The following is a 20,886-nucleotide window of genomic DNA, read 5'->3' as shown; positions in this document are numbered from 1 at the left end:
AGGTCTCAAAACACCTTCCAGATTTTTTTTTTCCACACCTCCCCAAACTCTTATGGAGGTTAAACAAGCACAAAAGGAATCAGTATGGAAGAATATAAATGACACTGCAAGTACATGATGCAATAAGAAATCTGTTAATTATGTAAACTTAAACAAAGTTCTTCTCTGATACAATGTTTGAGCTAGGTATATTAAGCATCTGTCATTGCTACCTAGTTCATGCTAATTGAGCATAAGTGCAGAGATATTATAATGTAAACTTCCCGGTTTCATTGACCAACTCTGGTAAAACCTATTGCTGTATCCAATTCTCTTTCCAGGTCCTTTCCTCAGGTTGTAGTTTGTTAATTCAAACACAAAACCTCCAAAACAACATAAGAACACTACTAAATGCATTCCCTTTGTGTTTACTGGTCAATTATTATTCTTTCATTACAAGAAATATCAAACAGGTGCACAACTGATTGCTTCTACCTCATTACTTTGTACCCAAGTATGTTGGGCACATTTTACTATAAATAAGCACATAAAAATTGGTCAACTGCAGATAATATTCTTGCATTACCTACAGACTCAGAATTTCTAAAATTTCCATAACGTACCCTCATTTTTGCTTACATAGCCAATTAAGACATGTTTTTAAAAATGGGAGAGAGTTTTTTGATTGATGAATCTTTGCTGTTTGGGTAAGCCTCAAAGTGATTAGCTGTATTTTCCAAAGGCTCCTATTTACTCTTAGTCATAAAGAGTATCACCTGTGAAAAATGAACATCCTGGAAATATTTAAGTACATTTCGTATCCAAATACTCTCCCTCCTCTTACTGCCACCTAATTCCTAAAGGTAGTAAGCACTAGTTTTGAGCACAAGACAGTTAAACTTACTGGTCAAGTGACATATCTGTTCCTTTATCCTGTCAAACTGCTGAGTCTGCTTTACCTACTTTTATTTGTCTTTGACAAGTAGATACAATCCGTCAATGTTTGGAAATAATCATGTTGTACCATTATAAGACAAGAGTAGACAAAAACAGTACAACCCATCAGTGACAAAAGCATTTCAAGTCTTTATTTGGTGTGCAGTTTCTGATATGGTAAATTCAGGCTCTAAGTTACCTTAAGCCCAAAGTAAGCAATCGGTATGCTGCTTCCAATAAGCTATGAATGATGAAAGAGAGTGGAAGCTTCGGTTAAAGTGCTAAGAGCAGGTTAATAAATTATCACAATTGTAGACAATACTGATTAATCCAATAGAAACATTTTAGCATTTATATAGAGGAAGAGAAGTAGCTTTTAGCTAAGTATGTAGATTTAAAAATAAATAGGCAAGGTTACTGAGAAATCAGAGTACTTTCACTGCATGTCATAACTTCATGGACAATTTGTAAGGCCCAGGTTATGTATGATGAACAACTTGGTCTTTACAAATATTAAAAAAAAAATTAACCTCAGAAATACTGGCGCAGTGCTTAGGTTTCAGAGGACAGATTAAACAGAAATTTATCATTTTAAACCAGACAATTTCTGTCTCCAACACACAATTTATTCCTGCCTGGTTTTTACACAGCTGAATTCCTTCTGTGGTTAGAAGGACAAAAGACTTCCACATAAATGAGAGAATTATCTTAACTGCATAACCTGGCTATTTTTTAATCTCATGTTCAATATCCAAAAAAAGTTACTAAGTCATCCTTACAAGATTGTTACATTTCTCCTCCTTTTATGAGAAAAATATTGCATTTACATGTTATTTCCGGAGATTCATTTACATAGATTCTTCTACTAGACTAACATTATTTTGAATACTAAAAATCAGATTAATTTCCAAATATTTTAAAATTCAAGATGATATAAGAAAATTTATGCTAATCTCTGAATGTTTAGTATTCCAGATACTATCATTTTTAGTATTCAAGACATAAGATACTGTACATATTTCCACAAAGTAACTATCAAGTCACTATGATCCAGATCTCTGCAGCCTAATACTTCAAGTCAAAGATTACATTTTTATTTAATTATGAACAAAATAGTGAATATGTTTACTATTTTCTTGCAGGCCCAAGCTTTTACTTAATGCCCTCTTACGGTAAGTATAGTGTATGATGAGCATATGACTATATTAAGGACTATAAGAGTTTTATACATGTAGCTGAATGAAATATGACCAAACAAAATAGTTGAGTCTATAGTCAAGCATGTGCTGAAACACAGGCCAGACTGAGAGGTATAACTCAGCACAGTTTCTTTACTAAGTTGTTTTATGCCTGCTGACAATCTAATATAATTTTAGGTACTTAACTGAATTCAAATTAATGTTAATTAATAAGGACCTGTCTTCATGATTTAGGGTGAATAAAATGGATATCTGAAAGACACAGGAAACAAGAGAAGCTGATTGAATAATTCAGCTCACTTTCCTTCTTGCTCCAATAAATGACCCGACTTGGATTGATTTTGATCTTTATGAGAATATATTTATGAATCTGATACTCATGTGTTAAGTCAGACTTCTTTGGAAAACTGACCCAGCTAGCTAGTTAGCTTAAATCTTTAGCACTATTAATGAGCAGATTCCATAAAATGCCTCTGTTTAGATTCAAGACAGAAATTTCAATTAACAAGTTAAGGAATGAATCACCACAGAAATATTACTAGGCATTCCTAGGTTTAATGCTATTTCATTGGAATGGTAGATTTTATAATAAAAGACAATTCAGCATAACAAAAAATAAATTTTTATAGAGAGATAATATATATAAAGAAAGTCACCTACTTTGTGTTTTTTATTACTCTTCAATTTTGCTCATATCATAAGATGACAAATTGTACTTGAATAATCATTTTTAAAAAGTGACATTTGGCAAAAATTTCATAGCTGACAAATTCCTGCATTTTTTATTATCAAAACATTATGTTATCCCACTGTTCTCCAGATAAGCTCATGTAAAAGAGCAGCATCATGTATAAGTATGTAGTTTTCTAGTATCTTAAAGATAGAATTTTGATAGCTGTTTCTTGAACTTTGATATCCCATTCACATTATTTTCATTTACAAAATGAGTATCCAGATTCACTGGTAGCTTGGAAAAAAATTCAGCCAACAACTTATATTGATTTAGATCTTCTGAACAACTTCTGAAAAAATCTAAAAAAAATTTTATGTAAGTTATACATTATATATTGTATAGAAATTATGTTTTTAAAAGTTAGGCAATTCCATTAAAACTTTTCATAAAGCTAATATGAAGTGTTAGACTGTTAATGTGATTTGAAGGAATATATGGGTTATACATGGCCTGTGTTGTCAGGGCATCAGCATCAATGGATTCTGCCTATGAAAAGTTGCAAATCATTGTTTATTGACCATTTCACCTTTAAACTGGGAACTGGGGTATGACCAAAGTATATTTCAGCTGTAGTGGTGCACATCATGACCTGGTTATTTGGGGATGCATGTGTTGGTCAATTCGAGAATTGTTCAAGTTTGTTCAGATGCGGGGGGGCTGACTGCTGAGATTTACAAAAGAAAGTAGTAGAAGTATTTTGGATACAGTACCAGAAGCAAGCTTGCTTCTTCTCTTAATAAAAATCAAAAATAGAGGCACCAGAAAAAAACTTTTGAGGCTAGATAAAGCTTTGTGTCCTTCTAGTTTCTTAAGAGTTAGAGTTTAATTAGGTTGTAAAATATTTCTGCTACACACTGACTTTTCCTCAGGTCAGTCAATACTGAGCTACAGTTTGAAGTCTGTCATTGCATTGATGTTGTCTCTGATATTTCCTGACTCAGGTAGCGTGAAAGCTCATCTAATAATGGTACGTCGCACCATCTCCAGATTTCTAGTGCTCTCACCCATGCTTTTTAAACTGACAAGTACTATATCCACTAGAGACATCTTATCATACAAGGAACATTCTTTTTTATTATGGCTTTCCTTCCAGTTTTCTTTGTCATGTGCTTCTTTTGGCAAATCAAATGAAAAGATGTAATTTGCTGTAACTTGGTATTTTCTGTCATATAACAAAGATTATCATTTTGTGACTTACTGTTTGTTACTTACCTTTGAAACCAAGTGCTTTGCTTACTAAGGAATGCAATTGGACTTGTCTCTCTTTTCCACCCTTAAACATGCCAAATATATCAACATCCCCTCCTGCAGGTGTAGTGACATCATGCACAGTAAATACACTTCTACAAGAAGACTCTTTTCCTTGTATTTTCTGGGGCAAGGGAGGTCTTCACTTAATAGATACATCTCAGTATCCTAAAGTCACTTGCTTCCATTACGTCTCGCTGCCTATGAGCCACTGCAGATCCATCTCTAAAGAGAGCTCAAGACAAATATCCTAGTAGTGGTATCAGCCCCATAACAGCTATTCTACGATCCTCCTGCTTTAAAAGGATAGCACATTACACACAGATAAATTTGAGATCATCCAGACAGTGCCAATTACAGTATGAATATCATCTAGGCAACTGATAGACCATGGAAAGGTAAATTAGCACAAACTGAACACATTCTTGTATTTAGGCATGCTTGAACCTCTAGTTGCAAGTGCTCAGTAATGTGGGGCAGCCACAACATTTGCCTCAGGACAAATGTATAATGATAATACATAATACTGGCATTTCTCCAAGTATTCATTCAATTTTGGTTAAGCCTTCTGTTTTCACCAAGTGAGCTACACTTGCATGTGTGTATGTGTGTTTGTTTGGAGGTGTACTATTTCTTTTGTTTTCTTCACTAAATGATTATGATTGTAATAATGCAATTTATTTATTCAAACAACTGATGTAAAACTGATATCAAAGTCAGAGGTACACATAAGCTGTTTACTGCCTGCACAACCTTAACTGTCTTTATATTAATTTACTAATTTCTCAAAGGAACTGTAATATTTAAAGACAAAGTAATGAAACACATCTTAATCAATGACATATATCTACACTTTCACAAAGCTTTTCAAAACTATATTTACAGTACAGTAGGAATTCATCCAAATGTATTGTTTACCTGCAATTTACAAAATGTATGGCAACAGTCTGATCCACCTATCTATTACAGCCTATAGACATTAACTTCCTCATGGATACAAACAAAAGAAAAACAAATATGCAATGACTTATTAGCTTCAACACAAAATATATCCTGTGTTCCCACCCTTTTATCCACACTCTACACTATACCAGTAGTCAGGTAGTAGAAACCTGTTCCTAGAACAATGCATCAATTTACCAGTTCTTCAATTGTATATAAGAATTTCTAAGCAAATTATCCCAGGTTATGATTAGAAAGCCAAGCTATTTAAATCAAATAAATGGTTTGAATGTCTTGTTTCCAATTGCAAAGGACACTTTGTTTAAAAGAACTTCATGCATCTAAGTCTATTATTAAAACTAAAGCACAACTCTAACATGCACTTTGGCCAACACAAAAGTTCAGACCTCAGCAAAGCTATTAACCATACCTTGAAACACTTTTGTCAGAAATATACAAAAAGGAGAAGCTGGAAAGTACTGGTTTCTCCCATAATTTGCTGAAAAAATTACACTGTGAAAGGACCTAGAGGTCCTCTCATTTCCAAGTTAGGCACCATAATGTTCATAATGTTCAAAAGGCAAAGATTATGTTCCTAGCATATATATACACAATTAAATCTAACTATTATTACTTTGCTGAATACAGTGTGGAACGCTTCAAAAGAAACTTGAAAGAGGGCTTCCTAGAATTTGATTAAGCTTTGTGTGCTGATACAAGAGAAACCACAAAACGGCTTCCTGAAGAAGTGAAGATTTGGGCAACCGTGTCCAACATTATTAGAGAAACAGATGCAAAAGTTGTCCCATGGTGAGAAACTGATCACGATTAAAACTTAGAAATATGCAAGTGGAGGTGGTAAGATTTAGACATGCTCTGGATGTGTGGGTCAAAGGAGAGAAACAGGCCAAAGGAGATGCCAAGATTACAGCCTTGGGTGAAGAGAGTCATGGTTATACTGCCTGTTCTTTCTAATTACTATGTTTTGGAATGGAGAATAGACAATGAAAACAGTAACTTCATATTTTGAACTATTATAGCCCAATTCTTCTTTAGAAACTTACCAGATAGCAACTGGAGTAATTTTTTAGTGCATACATGCAATAGCATCCATAGCCATTGTTATGCAGATGCAGGCATTATATCATATGATACCTTAAGAATCAAACAAAAATACCTAACCTATTTTCTTGCATTAATGAAACTGGAAGATGACAAAAAAAGCCACATTACCCTGAAATTAATTCCTTCATTCCAATTTAAATTAAATACCTCTTATTATTTATTGCAATGTCTTCTGTATTTGTTTAAGGAATATTGACCTATCCGTGGTAATTGACAGGGTATTTCTTTATTCTTAAAATGATTCTGTTACAAGAAGAAATTATTTAGTTAATGCTCTTGTAATTTATAACGCTATCCTACTCAAACCAAGTTTTCTTTATACTGAAACTGTTCATGACTAGACTGTAAACTCCTCAGGACAGGGTCCTATTCATAGTTATATCCCTTTAAAACAGAATATGCTAGAAACAGTATCATTAGGAAACAAAGGTGCTATGACAGAACAATTATATTACCATAACATTTTGGAATGAATTATGAATACATTTCTTCAGGGTTTCTTGCACAGACATACTATTGAAATAAAAGCTAATTATTTCATGACAACTGATCTGAAAACAAATAAATAGGGAGGTAGTGAAGTATGCTGACGTTACTAAGTTTTTCAGGGTAGTAAAAATAAAGCTGGCTGAAAAGAGCTGTACACAGCCTCACAATCCTGAGTGCACAGGCAATAAAAAGAAAGATGAAATCTAATGTAGATAACCATAAAGTACATGTGGAAAAAATTCTAGCCTTACGTATAAAACTATCTAGTGGATGTAGCTGTTAACACTCAGGAAGGAGAGTTGGGAGCTATATAGTTAGTGCTAAGAAAACAACAGTGCTTACCTGCTTCCGTGCTCCCCTAACAAAATAAAACAAAACAAATAGATGAGAAGAATTATCAGGAAAGAACTGGATAATGAGACAGAAAACATTATTTTGACCCAGCAAAAGTAGAAGAGAGCAACTGGAATGTATTGAGCTGTGCCTAGGGGTGGATGAAGAGCGAGTCGAGAGCTTATGGGTAAGGATCAAAGGGCAGGCTAATAGAGGTGACACTGTTGTGAGTGTTTACTACAGGCCACCTGATCAGGATGAGGAAGTCGATGAGGCCTTCTACAGACAGCTGGAAGTAGCCTCACGATCCCAGGCCCTGGTTCTCATGGGGGACTTCAACCACCCCGATATCTGCTGGAAAGACAACACAGCTAGGCACAAACAGTCCTGGAGGTTCCTGCAGAGCATTGGTGACAACTTCTTGACACAGGTGGTGGAGGAGCCAACCAGGAGAGGTGTGCTGCTGGACCTCGTACTAACAAACAAAGAAGGACTGGTGGAAGATGTGAAGGTTGGGGGCTGCCTTGGCTGCAGTGACCATGAGATGGTGGAGTTTAGGATCCTGCGAGGAGGCAGCAGGGCACCAAGTAGGATCGCAACCCTGGACTTCAGGAGAGCAAACTTTGGCCTCTTCAGGGACCTACTTGGAGGAATCCCATGGGTGAGGGCCCTAGAAGGAAGGAGTGTTCAAGAGAGCTGGTTAATATTCAAACATCACTTCCTCCAGGCTCAAGAGCGGTGCATCCCTATGAGTAGGAAGTCAAGCAAAGGAGGCAGGAGACCTGCATGGATGAGCAAGGAGCTCCTGGCAAAACTCAACCAGAAGAAGGAAGTATACAGAAAGTGGAAAGGGGGACAGGCCACTTGGGAGGAATATAGGAATGTTGTCAGAGTATGCAGGGATGCAACGAGGAAGGCTAAGGCCTGTTTGGAATTAAATCTGGCTAGAGATGTCAAGGACAGCAAGAAGGGCTTCTTCAAATACATCAGCAGTAAGAGGAAGACTAGGGAAAATGTGGGCCCTTTGCTGAATGGGGTGGGTGCCCTGGTGACGAAGGATGCAGAGAAGGCAGAGTTACTGAATGCCTTCTTTGCTTCAGTCTTTACTGCTCAGGCCAGCCCTCAGGAACCCCAGACCCTGGAGGCAAGAGAGAAAGTCTGGAGGAAGGAAGACTTTCCCTTGGTGGAGGAGGAGTGGGTTAGAGATCATTTAAGCAAACTTGACACCCACAAATCCATGGGCCCTGATGGGATGCACCCACGAGTGCTGAGGGAGCTGGCAGACATTATTGCGAAGCCACTCTCCATCATCTTTGAAAGGTCATGGAGAACAGGAGAGGTGCCCGAGGACTGGAAGAAAGCCAATGTCACCCCAGTCTTCAAAAAGGGCAAGAAGGAGGACCCAGGGAACTACAGGCCAGTCAGCCTCACCTGCATCCCTGGAAAAGTGATGGAGCAGCTCATCCTGGAAGCCATCTCCACGCATGTGGAGGAAAAGAAGGTGATCAGGAGTAGTCAGCATGGCTTCACCAAGGGGAAATCATGCCTAACCAATCTGATAGCCTTCTCTGATGGAATGACTGGCTGGGTAGATGAGGGGAGAGCAGTGGATGTTGTCTCCCTAGACTTCAGCAAGGCTTTTGACACTGTCTCCCATAGCATCCTCATAGACAAGCTCAGGAAGTGTGGGTTAGATGAGTGGACAGTGAGGTGGATTGAGAACTGGCTGAATGGCAGAGCTCAGAGAGTTGTGATCAGTGGCACAGAGTCTAGTTGGAGGCCTGTAGCTAGCGGTGTCCCCCAGGGGTCAGTCCTGGGTCCAGTCTTGTTCAACTTCTTCATCAATGACCTGGATGAAGGCACAGAGTGCACCCTCAGCAAGTTTGCTGATGATACAAAACTGGGAGGAGTGGCTGATACGCCAGAGGGCTGTGCTGCCATTCAGAGAGACTTGGACAGGCTGGAGAGGTGGGCAGAGAGGAACCTCATGAAGTTCAACAAAGGCAAGTGCAGGGTCCTGCACCTGGGGAGGAATAACCCCATGCACCAGTACAGGTTGGGGGTTGACCTGCTGGAAAGCAGCTCTGCGGAGAAGGACCTGGGAGTGCTGGTGGACACCAAGTTAAGCATGAGGCAGCAATGTGGCCTTGTGGCCAAGAAGGCCAATGGTATGCTGGGGTGCATCAGGAAGAGTGTTGCCAGCAGGTCGAGGGAGGTGATCCTCCCCCTCTACTCAGCCCTGGTGAGGCCACATCTGGAGTACTGCGTCCAGTTCTGGGCTCCCCAGTACAAGAGGGATGTGGCACTACTGGAGCAAGTCCAGCGAAGGGCCACAAAGATGATTAGGGGACTGGAGCATCTCTCTTATGAGGAAAGGCTGAGAGAGCTGGGCCTGTTTAGCCTGGAGAAGAGAAGGCTGAGAGGAGATCTTATCAACGTGTACAAGTATCTGAAGGGAGGGTGTCGAGAGGATGGGACCAGACTCTTTTCAGTGGTGCCGAGCAACAGGATGCGAGGCAATGGGCACAAACTGAAACACAGACACTTCCATCTTAACATGAGGAAAAACTTTTTCACTGTGAGGGTGACAGAGCACTGGAACAGGTTGCCCAGAGAGGTGGTGGAGTCTCCTTCTCTGGAGATATTCAAAACGCGCCTGGATGCAATCCTGTGCAATGTGCTCTAGGTGACCCTGCTTGAGCAGGGGGGTTGGACTAGATGATCTCCAGAGGTCCCTTCCAACCTCAGTGATTCTGTGATTCTGTGAAGTCCCAGCCATGTAAACTTCTACATATACACTTGATGGTGGTCCAAATAATGTTAATCACATGTGAATAGAAGTAAATGCAAGAATACAATTTTGAAAGGAAATGGTGGGGAAAAAAAGAATCATATTTCTTCTTTTGAAAACTAATTTTCAACAAGAATTCCACACAAGTATATGGCAGTAAGACACAGCAGAATTTCTATTTTGGGAGGGGGAGCAGTAGAAGAGAGCATAGGGGTATTTCTAACAGAGGAAGGTGTATAACAACATCAAAGCTTCATCAATTAGATTTACCTTTTAAAAAAATAAATCACTACTTATTTCCAACCTCTTATATACAGAAGTTATTTGTTTTGTCACTCCATGTTGTATTTTGTGTCAGTAACAATGCTAGATGAGTTCTGCATATTGTCAACTTTTAGGCCCATACAATGCAGCACTGCTTCCTGTTACAATATAACTTCCCCAAAGAAAGTGCTACTTAACTACTATTCAAGTGTAGCAAATCACATGTAATGACACTACTAAGACATCTCAAGAATTCCTTATTTCAATACACCAAACAAAGTGTAATCAGTGACGTACCTAATTTAATTTCTAAACCCTAAAACAGTGCAATATTAAGTAGAAACAAGACTCAAAGAACATTTGTTTAGATAATGAGGTGCCTACAGATAGAGGTATAATCAGAATTTTGAAAGTGCTAAGCAGTTACAGAAAAAAAAACAGGATGAATGAGCACAGGCATTTTTTCAGAATCCCATTAGCTGCCTATTTTCACTGACAACAGTCTAAACACTTTCGATAGTCTGGTGCAAAATGATTATTGTGATCCATTCCAAAGGGATTAGCTGTACAAATAATCAAACGTAGTGGAGCAATGCAGTCTAATCTGTAAACATAGTTAACAAAGACTGAAAAAAAGTGTAAAAAATTGCTCTAATCCATACTTATTTTCCATATGCTTAAAAAAAAACCCAAAAAACAAAACAGAGAGATGGTCATTAAAGCAAAAATACCTTGAGATCCTTTATATGTGCTGTTTCAAGCACGTATTGGCAACTTTTCTGCAGTATCTCAAAACAGAAAACAAAGACCAAGGGAGAAAAAAGCCACCCTTAAGAACAGCTCGGCTTTTCTGCCCAGATGTCTCTAAATCGTTTGACCAGCTGTCCCTGCTCTAACTAACTTCAGCGCGGGCCAGGACGGTGCTCGGGAGCGCTCCTACCTCTGCGGGCTCGCAGGGGGCCAGGCCCAGCCGCCGGCACACAGGTCTCTGGTGCTGGGTTAGAAGATACATATATATATTTTTTAGCCTCTCTATGTAAACATATTCACAGGCATACGAAGCTGCTCACCGCCCAGCATTTCTGCGCTCCCCCCGGGGCGCGGCGCGGGCCGGGGGCCGTTAAACGGGCGGGGCGGCGGGGGGCGCCCTCCCTAACGGCCGTCCTCGGGGGTGGGGCGGGGCCAGAGGAGGCGCGTGGCGCGCGGGAAGGAGCCGCGGCGGAGCACTGGGGCTGCCGCCTCGTCCCCCCGCCCGCCCGCCCGCAGCCCTTGGGGAGCCCCGCGCGAGGGCGGCGTGCGCCCGGCAGGAACGCCTTCCTTTCCCTCCACCCCACCCCGCGCGCTCGGAGAGAGCGACCGCTGCCGGGTGGCCGTTAGCGCGCGGCCGTTAGCGCGCAACCGTTGCCCAGGCGCGCGCCGTGCGTAGCTGCGCGAGGGCAGGGCGGGCGGCCTGATTAACTGACTTGAGGGCTGTTCTTCGCTGCACTCCCACCCCCGCCGGGGTTTTGCCAGCGGCTGCTGCCGCCGGTGAGCGCTGGGAGGCGACAGCGAGTCCCTCTCGCTAGATCCGTTTGCGAGGGGAGAGAGAAAGACTTTTACCTTTTCGCTCTTTTCCCGTCTTTACCCACCATGGTCTGGACGCTGCCGCCCGGGGGGAAGAAGTCGCTCAGCCCGGCGCCTTTCTCCTGAAGAGATGAGGGGGGCACGGCCGGGCAGGAGCTAGCGCCACCCGCTCCTTTCCCCCGTCCTCCCCCTTCGTGTTTCCCCGACCACCATGAGGGAAGAGAGAGAAGCCGCCACCGCGGCCGCCTCCCACCACGGACCCAGCAAACTCCCGCAGCACTACCAGCAGCCGGACGGCGGGGCGGCTGCCCCCCTGGCTCTCGCCGGCGGCGGCGGCGGCCCGGAGAGCATGCGGAACGGCTACGTGAAGAGCTGCGCGACCCCGCTGAGGCAGGATCCCCCGAAAAGCTTCTTCTCTCTGCTGCTGCTCCCCGCCGCCGCCTCCTCCTCCTCGCGGGCTCTCCTCAGCCTGGGCGCCCTGGCTGCAGTCGTCCTCTCGCTGCTGGCCTTCCCCGGCAGGGGCAGCACCGGGGGCCAGCAGGACGGGAGCAGCTGGCGGAGCCCCCGGCCGCTGCGCGCCCTGCTTTGCCTGTCCCGCTGCCTCAGCCCCCTCTTCAGCATCGCGTGTGCCTTCTTCTTCCTCACCTGCCACCTGGCCCGGGACAAGCGCGGGGAACGCGGCGGCGGCGGCGGCGGCACGACCCGCTGGTGGCTGCTGGCGCTGCCCGTTTGCTGTTTCTCGGGGGACTTCGTGGCGCTGCAGTGGCTGCTGCCTGCGGAGGGGCGCGAAGAGGAGTCCCAGGACCCCGCCGAGCTGCAGACAGTTGCAGGCAGGCTCTTGACAATGCTGGGCTCGGTGACAGCGCTGACCCTACTGCAGAGGTCCCTGAAGCTACGCCGGAGTCTCCTGATCTTGGTCTTCTCTAGCCTGGTCTGGCTGGTGTCGTTCACCAGCCTTAACTCGCTCCCCCCAGCCCTCAGACCGCTGTTGGCCGGCTTGGTCGGGGTGGCAGGCTGCCTCTTGGCACTCTGCGGCTGGGAGCGCGGCATCTTCTCGGCTCAGAGCCGAGGAGCGCACCACCAGCATCACCACCCACGGCTGCCCAGCGTGGAGGAAAAAGTGCCTGTGATCAGACCCAGGAGGCGATCTAGCTGCGTATCCTTAGGGGAAACTTCGGCCAGCTACTATGGCAGCTGCAAAATGTATAGGAGACCCTCGTTGCCTTGCATTTCCAGAGAGCAGGTAAGTTTCTCCAAAACTGGAGGGAGAAACTTTTCTGAGGAATGATGAGCGCCACTCGCTTTTCCTAACTTCTGTATATGTGTGTGCTGGATGTCTGCTAACTGTCAAACTCCTGTTAAAGGAATAGAGGAATATATTAATTCCTTAGCATGTGTTAGTTCCTCAACTTGGTTCTGCAAAATTGGTATTATCCTTTGTGTCTGTATAGGAGCTAAATCATAATAATATGTTTGCAGTAGGACAGAGTGCTGGCTCGCTATTCGTACGATCTTAAATATTTAAATGTTATCTTATTCCTTTGAAAAAAAGCACCTTCGGCTATCAGCTACTTTATTATTTTGATTTTCTTTTCCAAAGCCCACCTCCTCCGCTTCTGGCAGACTTTACGAGAGGAAGAAACCTCAGCTCTCTAGCTGTACGGCACTGCAGTTTCTTCCCACTTTCTATCGACAAAATTATTGTCAAGTGCTAAAGAAAAACCAGATTTTGAGGGATTTTATTTCACAATTTTTGGCGATGTTTGAGTGGTGGTTGTCCTTCTGCCTTGCAGATTACTGCCTCCTGTTTCTCTTTCCCGCATACCTTTCTCTTCCTCACTCCAAATAGGTTAACATTAAGTTTCGGTTGATTTGATTTAAGAAACTTCTTTTTACTGAAGAGAGAGAGCTGTTCAGTAGAGTCTGGAAAGATGCCCGAAGCATTCAGTTTTCTTGAATGGAACTCTGTTGGTTTCTACCTCGTGGAAAACTTTTCAATGAGTCTTGTTTTTTGTAGTGCAAACCCCCATGTGGGGTTGAGTTTGTTTATATTTGGGAAATTACACGTGAACTCCAGGAACATCAAGTTGTATTGCCGATGGAATTGGCTCGAGGCTGCTGGAAGTGGATAATCAGCCCGTTATAGGAGGGAGAATAAGGGGAGCGTTTTTAATAAACGTGCAAGTGAACGGTTTCTGTGAAGTGATTGTTGCTGCAGAATCCCCCATCTACTTCTGTTGTGGCTGAAATTCATGGATCCTAAATGAAATTCTCTAATTCTGCTTTAACATATATTCCATAATGCTCATCTTGTGATGGCCATGAAATAGCTCTGAGGAAATACGAGGTGAATCTGAAACAGTGGAGTAGTTTTGGAGCGTTTCTTCCCCGGCATTTATACTTTAGAATAATCCACCAGTAGTTGTTTTTTACCAAAAACGTTAAAGTGCAAGTATGCTGAAATAACTCATTCAATAGATTTTTGAATTATTAAATACCTACTATGAAACAAACATTAAAATATTTTAATACCAATTAAGATATGTTGGGAATATTGTATAATAACTTACTTTCTCTACTGTGTTCCCTTCTAGATAGTAAATGCTCTTTTTGTCTCATAGTTGTCTGCGATATTAAAAAAAACAACAAATGTGATAACTGCTTTCATTAACCTTTCTAAATGATACAAGATATTTGTTCTTATGCAAGTTACTAAATGCTTCCTTTGATATTCAGCTCACTTTCTAAAAGCAGGTGTGTATTTCAAGTTAATGCATTAACTATTCTTTAAGAAATATCATAAATGTCAACCATAACTAAACATATGGATTTTTTTGAGTGTACTTAAATCATACATGTTCCTAATAAAATGTAACTGTTTGGTAGACATCCAGAATTTGATATCTTCGTAATCACTAGAAGCAAATAGAAACAAGAAAGAAGTTCTCTACTTTATTTTCCTAACAGTCTGTTATGCTTTACAGTAAATATTTGTGCTTTATTATGCAAAGTTTAAATGGGCTTCATAGATGTATGTTCTATACAATAGTTTGGGGGTGATTTTGTAAGGATAATACAGTTTAAATCCTCTGATGTCCTGTCTGTCTTGGAGAGAGATCAGACATTGCAGAACTGATAAAATGTCAATTGTGTTTGTGAGGAGAGAAGTAAACATACAGTGTGCAACTTTATTTGAATAAACACTGAAAGCTTTTTATATTGTTTCCTTGAAACAGAAGGAAAGCATGCACTTAATGCTCTGCAGAGAGCATTTATTATGTTAATTTTCTTTAAAAATTGATTGCATGTTTTGCAGATCTTTATACAATCTTGTAATGATTTTTTCAATATTAGTGTTTAGACATAACAAGCTTAATGAGCATTGTTAGAAAGATCAGTGGAATACAAGGAATGTGCTATAAGTTCACTAGGGCATGAATATTTTGGTAAATGAGAGCTAAGTTACTATAGTGGTTATAGTTGATGTATTTTATGTGATTGTTAATGTGGATTGAACCTTTACAAGCAGGAGCAGGTAAAAACAAAGATAGATATAGCTTTGAGTTACTCTTGGGAAAACAGGGAAATTGACCATAAGTTTTCAGTTACTTGTTGATTTGAAATTATGCCTGACTCTGTCTAGTTAAATACTATGAGAAAATAATTATATTGGGTTGACTGTTTTTTTCACTAATTAGTTTAAGCCAATATTTATAAGATATCTGCATGCATGGAGAGTGAGGGGGGAGCAGTTCCATGTATATGCAACCAGTAGTAGACACACTGGAATCAGATGGAGCTGTCACTGTTTTCTGGGGCAGAGGTAGAAACAGGCCCTATGAGCATGATCCTGTAAATGCTTTCTGATTTGAGCAATCTATATGCTAAATATTTGAATCATTGTTTTCCGTAGTTGGTCAGATATGGCAACTATAATGCTGAAAAGTTGCTAAATTGAGTTACCTTTGTTCTTACCTGTTGTATGAAATCCATGCTTGCTTTAGCCATCAGTCTACAACTTCTTATTATGTGTATGTGTTTCCTGCAGTACATATTGCTAACAATGTAGTTTGGGAGGGAAAAGTCTATTATATGTTTACATTTTTATGTAGGTATATCTAAACAACATTGTGAAAACATGTAAATACCAATGCATATAGATCAGAATGTGATATGGCTAAAATTAAAACAAAAAAAGTTACACAGGTGCTATTTCTTTTCTGAACTTTACTGTATTAACACTTCTTACTGAAATTTGCTTGATTTTAGCAGTGAACAGGCTTTTTGCATCCTTTTTGCAGTGTTCATCTTGGGCCTAGGGAGGAATTGCATATTAGTAGTATGCTTGCAGTATTTATTGATTGGTGTTACAAATTTTGTGCAAGACAGTGTTTTGATTACATGTGTTAATTGGATGTTAATCTCCTACTGTTATGAAAGGATTTTTCTTCATTGGCTGTTAGCTCTCCATTTCTTTTTCTTTTCTTTTTCCCCATGAAAGCCAATTCAGGAATGGGAATCTAAAAGGTGCTAGTCAGTACTGCAGCTCTTGTAAATAATCCATGTCCTGAAAAATAATGTAATAAAACTTTTTTTTCCTTTAACATGCAGGTGAGCAGGTATCTGAGAGAGAATATGTGTAGGAAGTCATACACAGGAACTTAGATGAGTCCAAAAAAAAAAAAGAAAACTTTCTAAAATGCATATTTTTCCTTGCAGAAAGAATAGGTCTTTCTGATTTTTATATGTGAGGTATTTGTCCAAAACAGTCTGCAAACAGAGCTGCCTTTTCTTTTTCTAGCTACCTGACTTACTGTTCAAAGGTGTAGGAATGCTGGCATATTTCATGGATAACACTTTCATGTTGCACCCTGTTAATTATAGGAAGAATTGTCATGTGATTAGGCTATTAGATTAACCCCAGATCTCCCCAATTTCAGTTCCTAGCTATCTTGTACCTTTTGTGGATTGCCTTAGACAGATCAGGCCTCAATTAGTCTAAAATACGTATGTAACTTAAAATTAATGCAATTCTTCATTTGCTTAGACAATCTATATCTGTTCCTGCTTCCTATTTGTGAAACAAATTATTACAGCCTGAGTACTTAAGAATGCTGAAAGCTTTCTAGTGCAGAAGCTACCTGTTACTATGTATTTTTACAATATCTGTAGTTCACAGAAAATGACAGAGGATGTTATTAGGGAGGCTGAGCACAATTAAGAATTCTGTTAGCTGAGTTTAGCTTAACCTGGTTTTTAGATATCCAAAACTTAATTTTTTTTTGTTTTGTTTTGAACAGAAGTAGTGGGTCAAAAGTGAAGGAATGTATTTGTAAATCATCAGTGTAGCAAAGGGGGTTGAATGTTTCTGCAGGTGTTGTTAACCTGGAGATAAGATGTAGAGGGGGAAAGGAAGGACATCATAGACAACTGCTGTGGAAATGCTGGAGAAATATGGTGGGATGTTGAGGATGTTTTATTACAGGAGTGACTGGAGTGATAGTTGGAAAGGAGAGGAGAAGGTTCCAACAACAGAGTGATTAACTGTGTCAAATGGTACTAACAGGATAAAGTACTAATTTTCAGCTTTGACTAGGAAGATGTTTAAACTTCTGCAAGAAAATTGTAGAGATTAGGAACAAAAAGTTCACAGGAGAGTGTCTAGAATGACAGTGGAAGAGATTATGTCTAGACTCTGGTTTGTGAACAGTATGTTCTGTGAGGTTAAATATGAAAGAAAAGAGAGTTAAAAGGGGTCAAATAGGAAAAGTGTCATCTGCTGACATAACCTATGTGTGTGTATGTATATGCCTGCCAGTATCATCCTAATAATTGAACTTGACTAGCTGAACCAACTGAATATGGGGGACTTAGAAGTTTCAAGGATATCAAATTCTAGCAAGTTTTATGAAAAAATAAGTAGGAAGAGAAGAGGAACCCCAGAGAGGGTGTCCTTATAGAGGGCAAGTCTGCAGTGTGAGCTGAACCCTGAGAATCCACAAGTGTCTCATGTCATGAGTGAATACCACAACTGTGTGGAAAAATTTCTGTTAAAGCCTGTGCCTTTTTTGACTTTTGTTAGGAAGTGAATTTTTGAAACCTTTTTTTTTTTTCCTTTCTCTCCTGTTTTGGTTTTCTGACCCCTAACAAGTGAAAATTTTATGCAGCCTTGCTATCATTCAAGCAAATCACTGAGTGTAGAGCTATCGAGTCCAGTGCTCATAAAATACTTGTTGAAGATGCAAAAGAGTAAATCTTATGCTTCTATGCAAAGAAAAGGAAAAGAGAGGGGAATTGGAAAATGTAATCTTTCCTGTCACAGACGGAAAAACTTGTGGAGGAAAACAGGTGAGAAGCTTCTGGCTTGTGAATGAGAAGGGAGTGCAAACCACAGGAGGCCCAGATTATAAAGTAATTTGTTGGGATCTCACCCATTTTTTCTAGGATAAAACTATGGGAAGAGAGAGTTGAAGAAATAGTTTGAGGTGAGAGTCAAGGGGAAAAGGAGAAGGTGAGTTCCAATGTGACTTTTTTCCATTGGGAGAAATAGAAATGCTTAGCAAGATGGAAAGATGCAACAATACATTTTAATAAAAAAGACTTTTCTGCAACCCAAGAGCAGGAATGACAAATTAAAGGATAAGGGCTTGGACTGGGCAGGGCAGACTTTGTAATGTATGAGGGAATGCTAGCAAAGCATAAAAAGAGTCAATAACTTTAAGGATCCAGTGGAACCAAAAGAAAATTAGTCTTCCAAACAGACAGGAATCACCAATGCTAAGAAGTCACATGATAGCATGACATAAGCTAATGGATGATGGTGTTTGGGAAGGGGAAGTGTGAAAAAAGCAGGTCAGAGATTTGTCCTTAAGGAAGACCTATTTAACTGCATGGCCTTTTTGGTGAGCATGAGGAAAATGAGGTGTTTCAGAAACTCTAGAGACTGTATGACTAAATGACTGTTAAAATAAAAGTATAGTTTCCAGAAGCAGTCTGTGCTTGAAAATGGATCATACAACTTTGGAGTCGGACGTAATTCATACAAATAAAGACAGCTGTTGACCTGTGGTATGCTTTGATGTGTTTGTTTTCTCATGGGCCATCCCTACATTTTCATAGTTTTTTAATTTAGCATGCTCCTCTGAAACAAGTGTAAAATTAATGGAGGAGGGACAGAAGAGGGCACAGATATTTAAGTAATTTTTGTATGTGTGTCTGTTCATTTGGTACTTCAAACTACTTTGGTATTTATGAAGTCCAGTGCTGCCCTGCCCAACCTTTTTGACTACCAGTGCTGACCATTACTTCCAATTGAATGACTAATTGAGTAGTAACCCCATTAAGTTTTGTTACCCAGTATTGGGGGTGCTGGCCTCAATGCTTCTTTGTGCAAACTCAAATATCTTCACTAAGTTAAAGGCATATTTGGAGCAGATGTTCCATTTGTTGTTCACTTGATAAATAAAAGCTTATTTTATGGAATGTGAAAATTATCTTTTCCTTAGATAATTTCCTTTTTTTAAGATACTCAAGACACGATAGAAAATGTACCACATTAAGTTGTATTTGGATGGTTTGGATCTGTTTTTGAGAGATCGTGCTGCTTCTGTGAGGAATGTTCCAGGGGGTTTTGGTATGAATTAGCAGTATAGGTACATTGGTTTAGCTATATCCATGCCGCTAATAGCAACTGAGAAATGTACATGTGGTTTAATTTTGGGTGAGTACTTTCATTATGCCCAAACCACCTCAGTGCTTTTTATTTTTTTCCCCTCTCTGGAGCAATTGTGCCAATGTAAGGTGCTCCTGCTAGCAAGCCTATGTCACACCTGCCTATTTATATTTACAGTCAGTATAATTTAATCAGCAGAAGTTCATAATATAGACTAAAGTCTTCTGGAAGTGAATGAGACTTAAGGTTTGCAGAAGAAAGTTTTATCAGTTTACTGAGATAACAGTTCAGATGTGACTCCCTGCATAGGCACTGTGATCCTTGTATTAGAGTGCCTCTTTTAACCTTCATTACTGGTCATGTTACATTTTCTTTTAAATGAGATTAAACACTTTTAACACAATGGGAGCTAAATTAAAGGCTAAAAAGGGCATTCTTAAACTAGACTCTATAGTTGCACTAGACTGTATCTTTAGCATGATTTCTGTTCCAATGTGACCTAAAATTAAAGGCCTATATTTAGATTTAGTGTCTCTAAAGGTCTTTTCCTTTTTGTTTTTCTTAGTCAGTTTAATGTTACAGATTCAATCACAGATTGTTTTCAGATCAGTTCTATTTCCTGAACACTGTTAGGCGATAGGTATTTGCTTCTTCAGGAGTATAGTTTTGTTCTTTCTGTCTGGCAGATTTTCTTAAAGGAATTCTAAATTTCTTGGTACTAAGTTACATTAGATAAGAAATACAGTTTTAAGAATGGGTATCAGTGAGTTTTCCTAGTACTTTTGACTCTTTAGAACAGCTTATATCCTCTCAAGCAAATTGCTGATACAGTTACTGTTTTTCAGCATTTGATTGTTGATGTAGAGATATCTGAGGATCAGTGGTTATCTTCTATGTGAAAGATGCACAGTAGCCAAGGAACCTTCCAGTGTATATGTTTCATAAAAGTGGATGTCCTCCTGGAAGCTAAGCTTGTCCCTTTTGCAAGGGATAGACAAGAAATGACTTTTTGTGAACTTCCTCTGGGGCAGGGATTGATCTTTGTATTTATGAGACATCATTAGTACTTAATAAAATTCAATGTCATACTTCTGCTTTAATTATACAAAGAAAATGGATTTGAGAGAAGTTTTAAGTGATTTTCTTCATTAATATCTGCACTAGCCTCAATTGCATTTGGTTTGACGTCCATACAGCATAATGCATAAATGCACTCACAGGTTCTTTGATATACATTCTTGCAATTCCACAGTGTCTTACACATTTCCAGTCCCTTAGAATTATCCTCCCTGCATAATCTGGACACCAGTTTCAGTTGATTTAAGCCACATTTTCTTAGATACAAGCAGCGAAGGTCTTACGTGTGAGTAGTAGGAGAGGGAAATCTGTGTTCGAACTTGAAGGTGTGATTAGGACGCTGAAAATGTTTAAATCCTGCTGTGTCTGTGAAATGCCATCTACTCTGGCACTGAATGAATTAGCTCAGATTGGAAGAAGTAAAGCCACATTAGCACATTTTTCCACTTGACTAGTTGGACTGTCTGAGAAGCAGGCTTTACTTTGCCCAGATAGAGATCTAGGTTGATCTGGGTTATACTGCTTCCATTGAGAG

The 20,886-nt window shown here is 40.2% G+C and overlaps 2 protein-coding genes across 3 annotated transcripts in view; one reads left to right on the top strand and one right to left on the bottom strand.

Moving 5' to 3' along the window:
- Window positions 1-11,077, bottom strand: part of PSMA1 (proteasome 20S subunit alpha 1) — a 33,795-nt gene extending 22,718 nt beyond the window's left edge. The window contains exon 1 of the mRNA XM_067296088.1: window positions 10,980-11,077. The gene's annotated coding sequence lies outside the window, so the exon portion shown is untranslated. The remainder of the gene's footprint in view (window positions 1-10,979) is intronic.
- A 453-nt stretch (window positions 11,078-11,530) lies between these two features.
- The window catches only part of PDE3B (phosphodiesterase 3B), a 94,754-nt gene continuing 85,398 nt past the window's right edge, over window positions 11,531-20,886 (top strand). For both annotated transcript variants that reach the window (XM_013957909.2, XM_013957908.2), the window contains exon 1: window positions 11,531-12,845. In XM_013957909.2, coding sequence (XP_013813363.2) covers window positions 11,814-12,845 — 1,032 coding nt within the window. In that variant the 5' untranslated portion in view covers window positions 11,531-11,813. The remainder of the gene's footprint in view (window positions 12,846-20,886) is intronic.

Source organism: Apteryx mantelli, chromosome 4 (assembly GCF_036417845.1).
Source record: "Apteryx mantelli isolate bAptMan1 chromosome 4, bAptMan1.hap1, whole genome shotgun sequence".
Taxonomy (NCBI): domain Eukaryota; kingdom Metazoa; phylum Chordata; class Aves; order Apterygiformes; family Apterygidae; genus Apteryx; species Apteryx mantelli.
The sequence above is the reverse complement of the archived record's forward strand: the minus strand, read 5'-3'. Positions and strand labels throughout refer to the sequence as shown.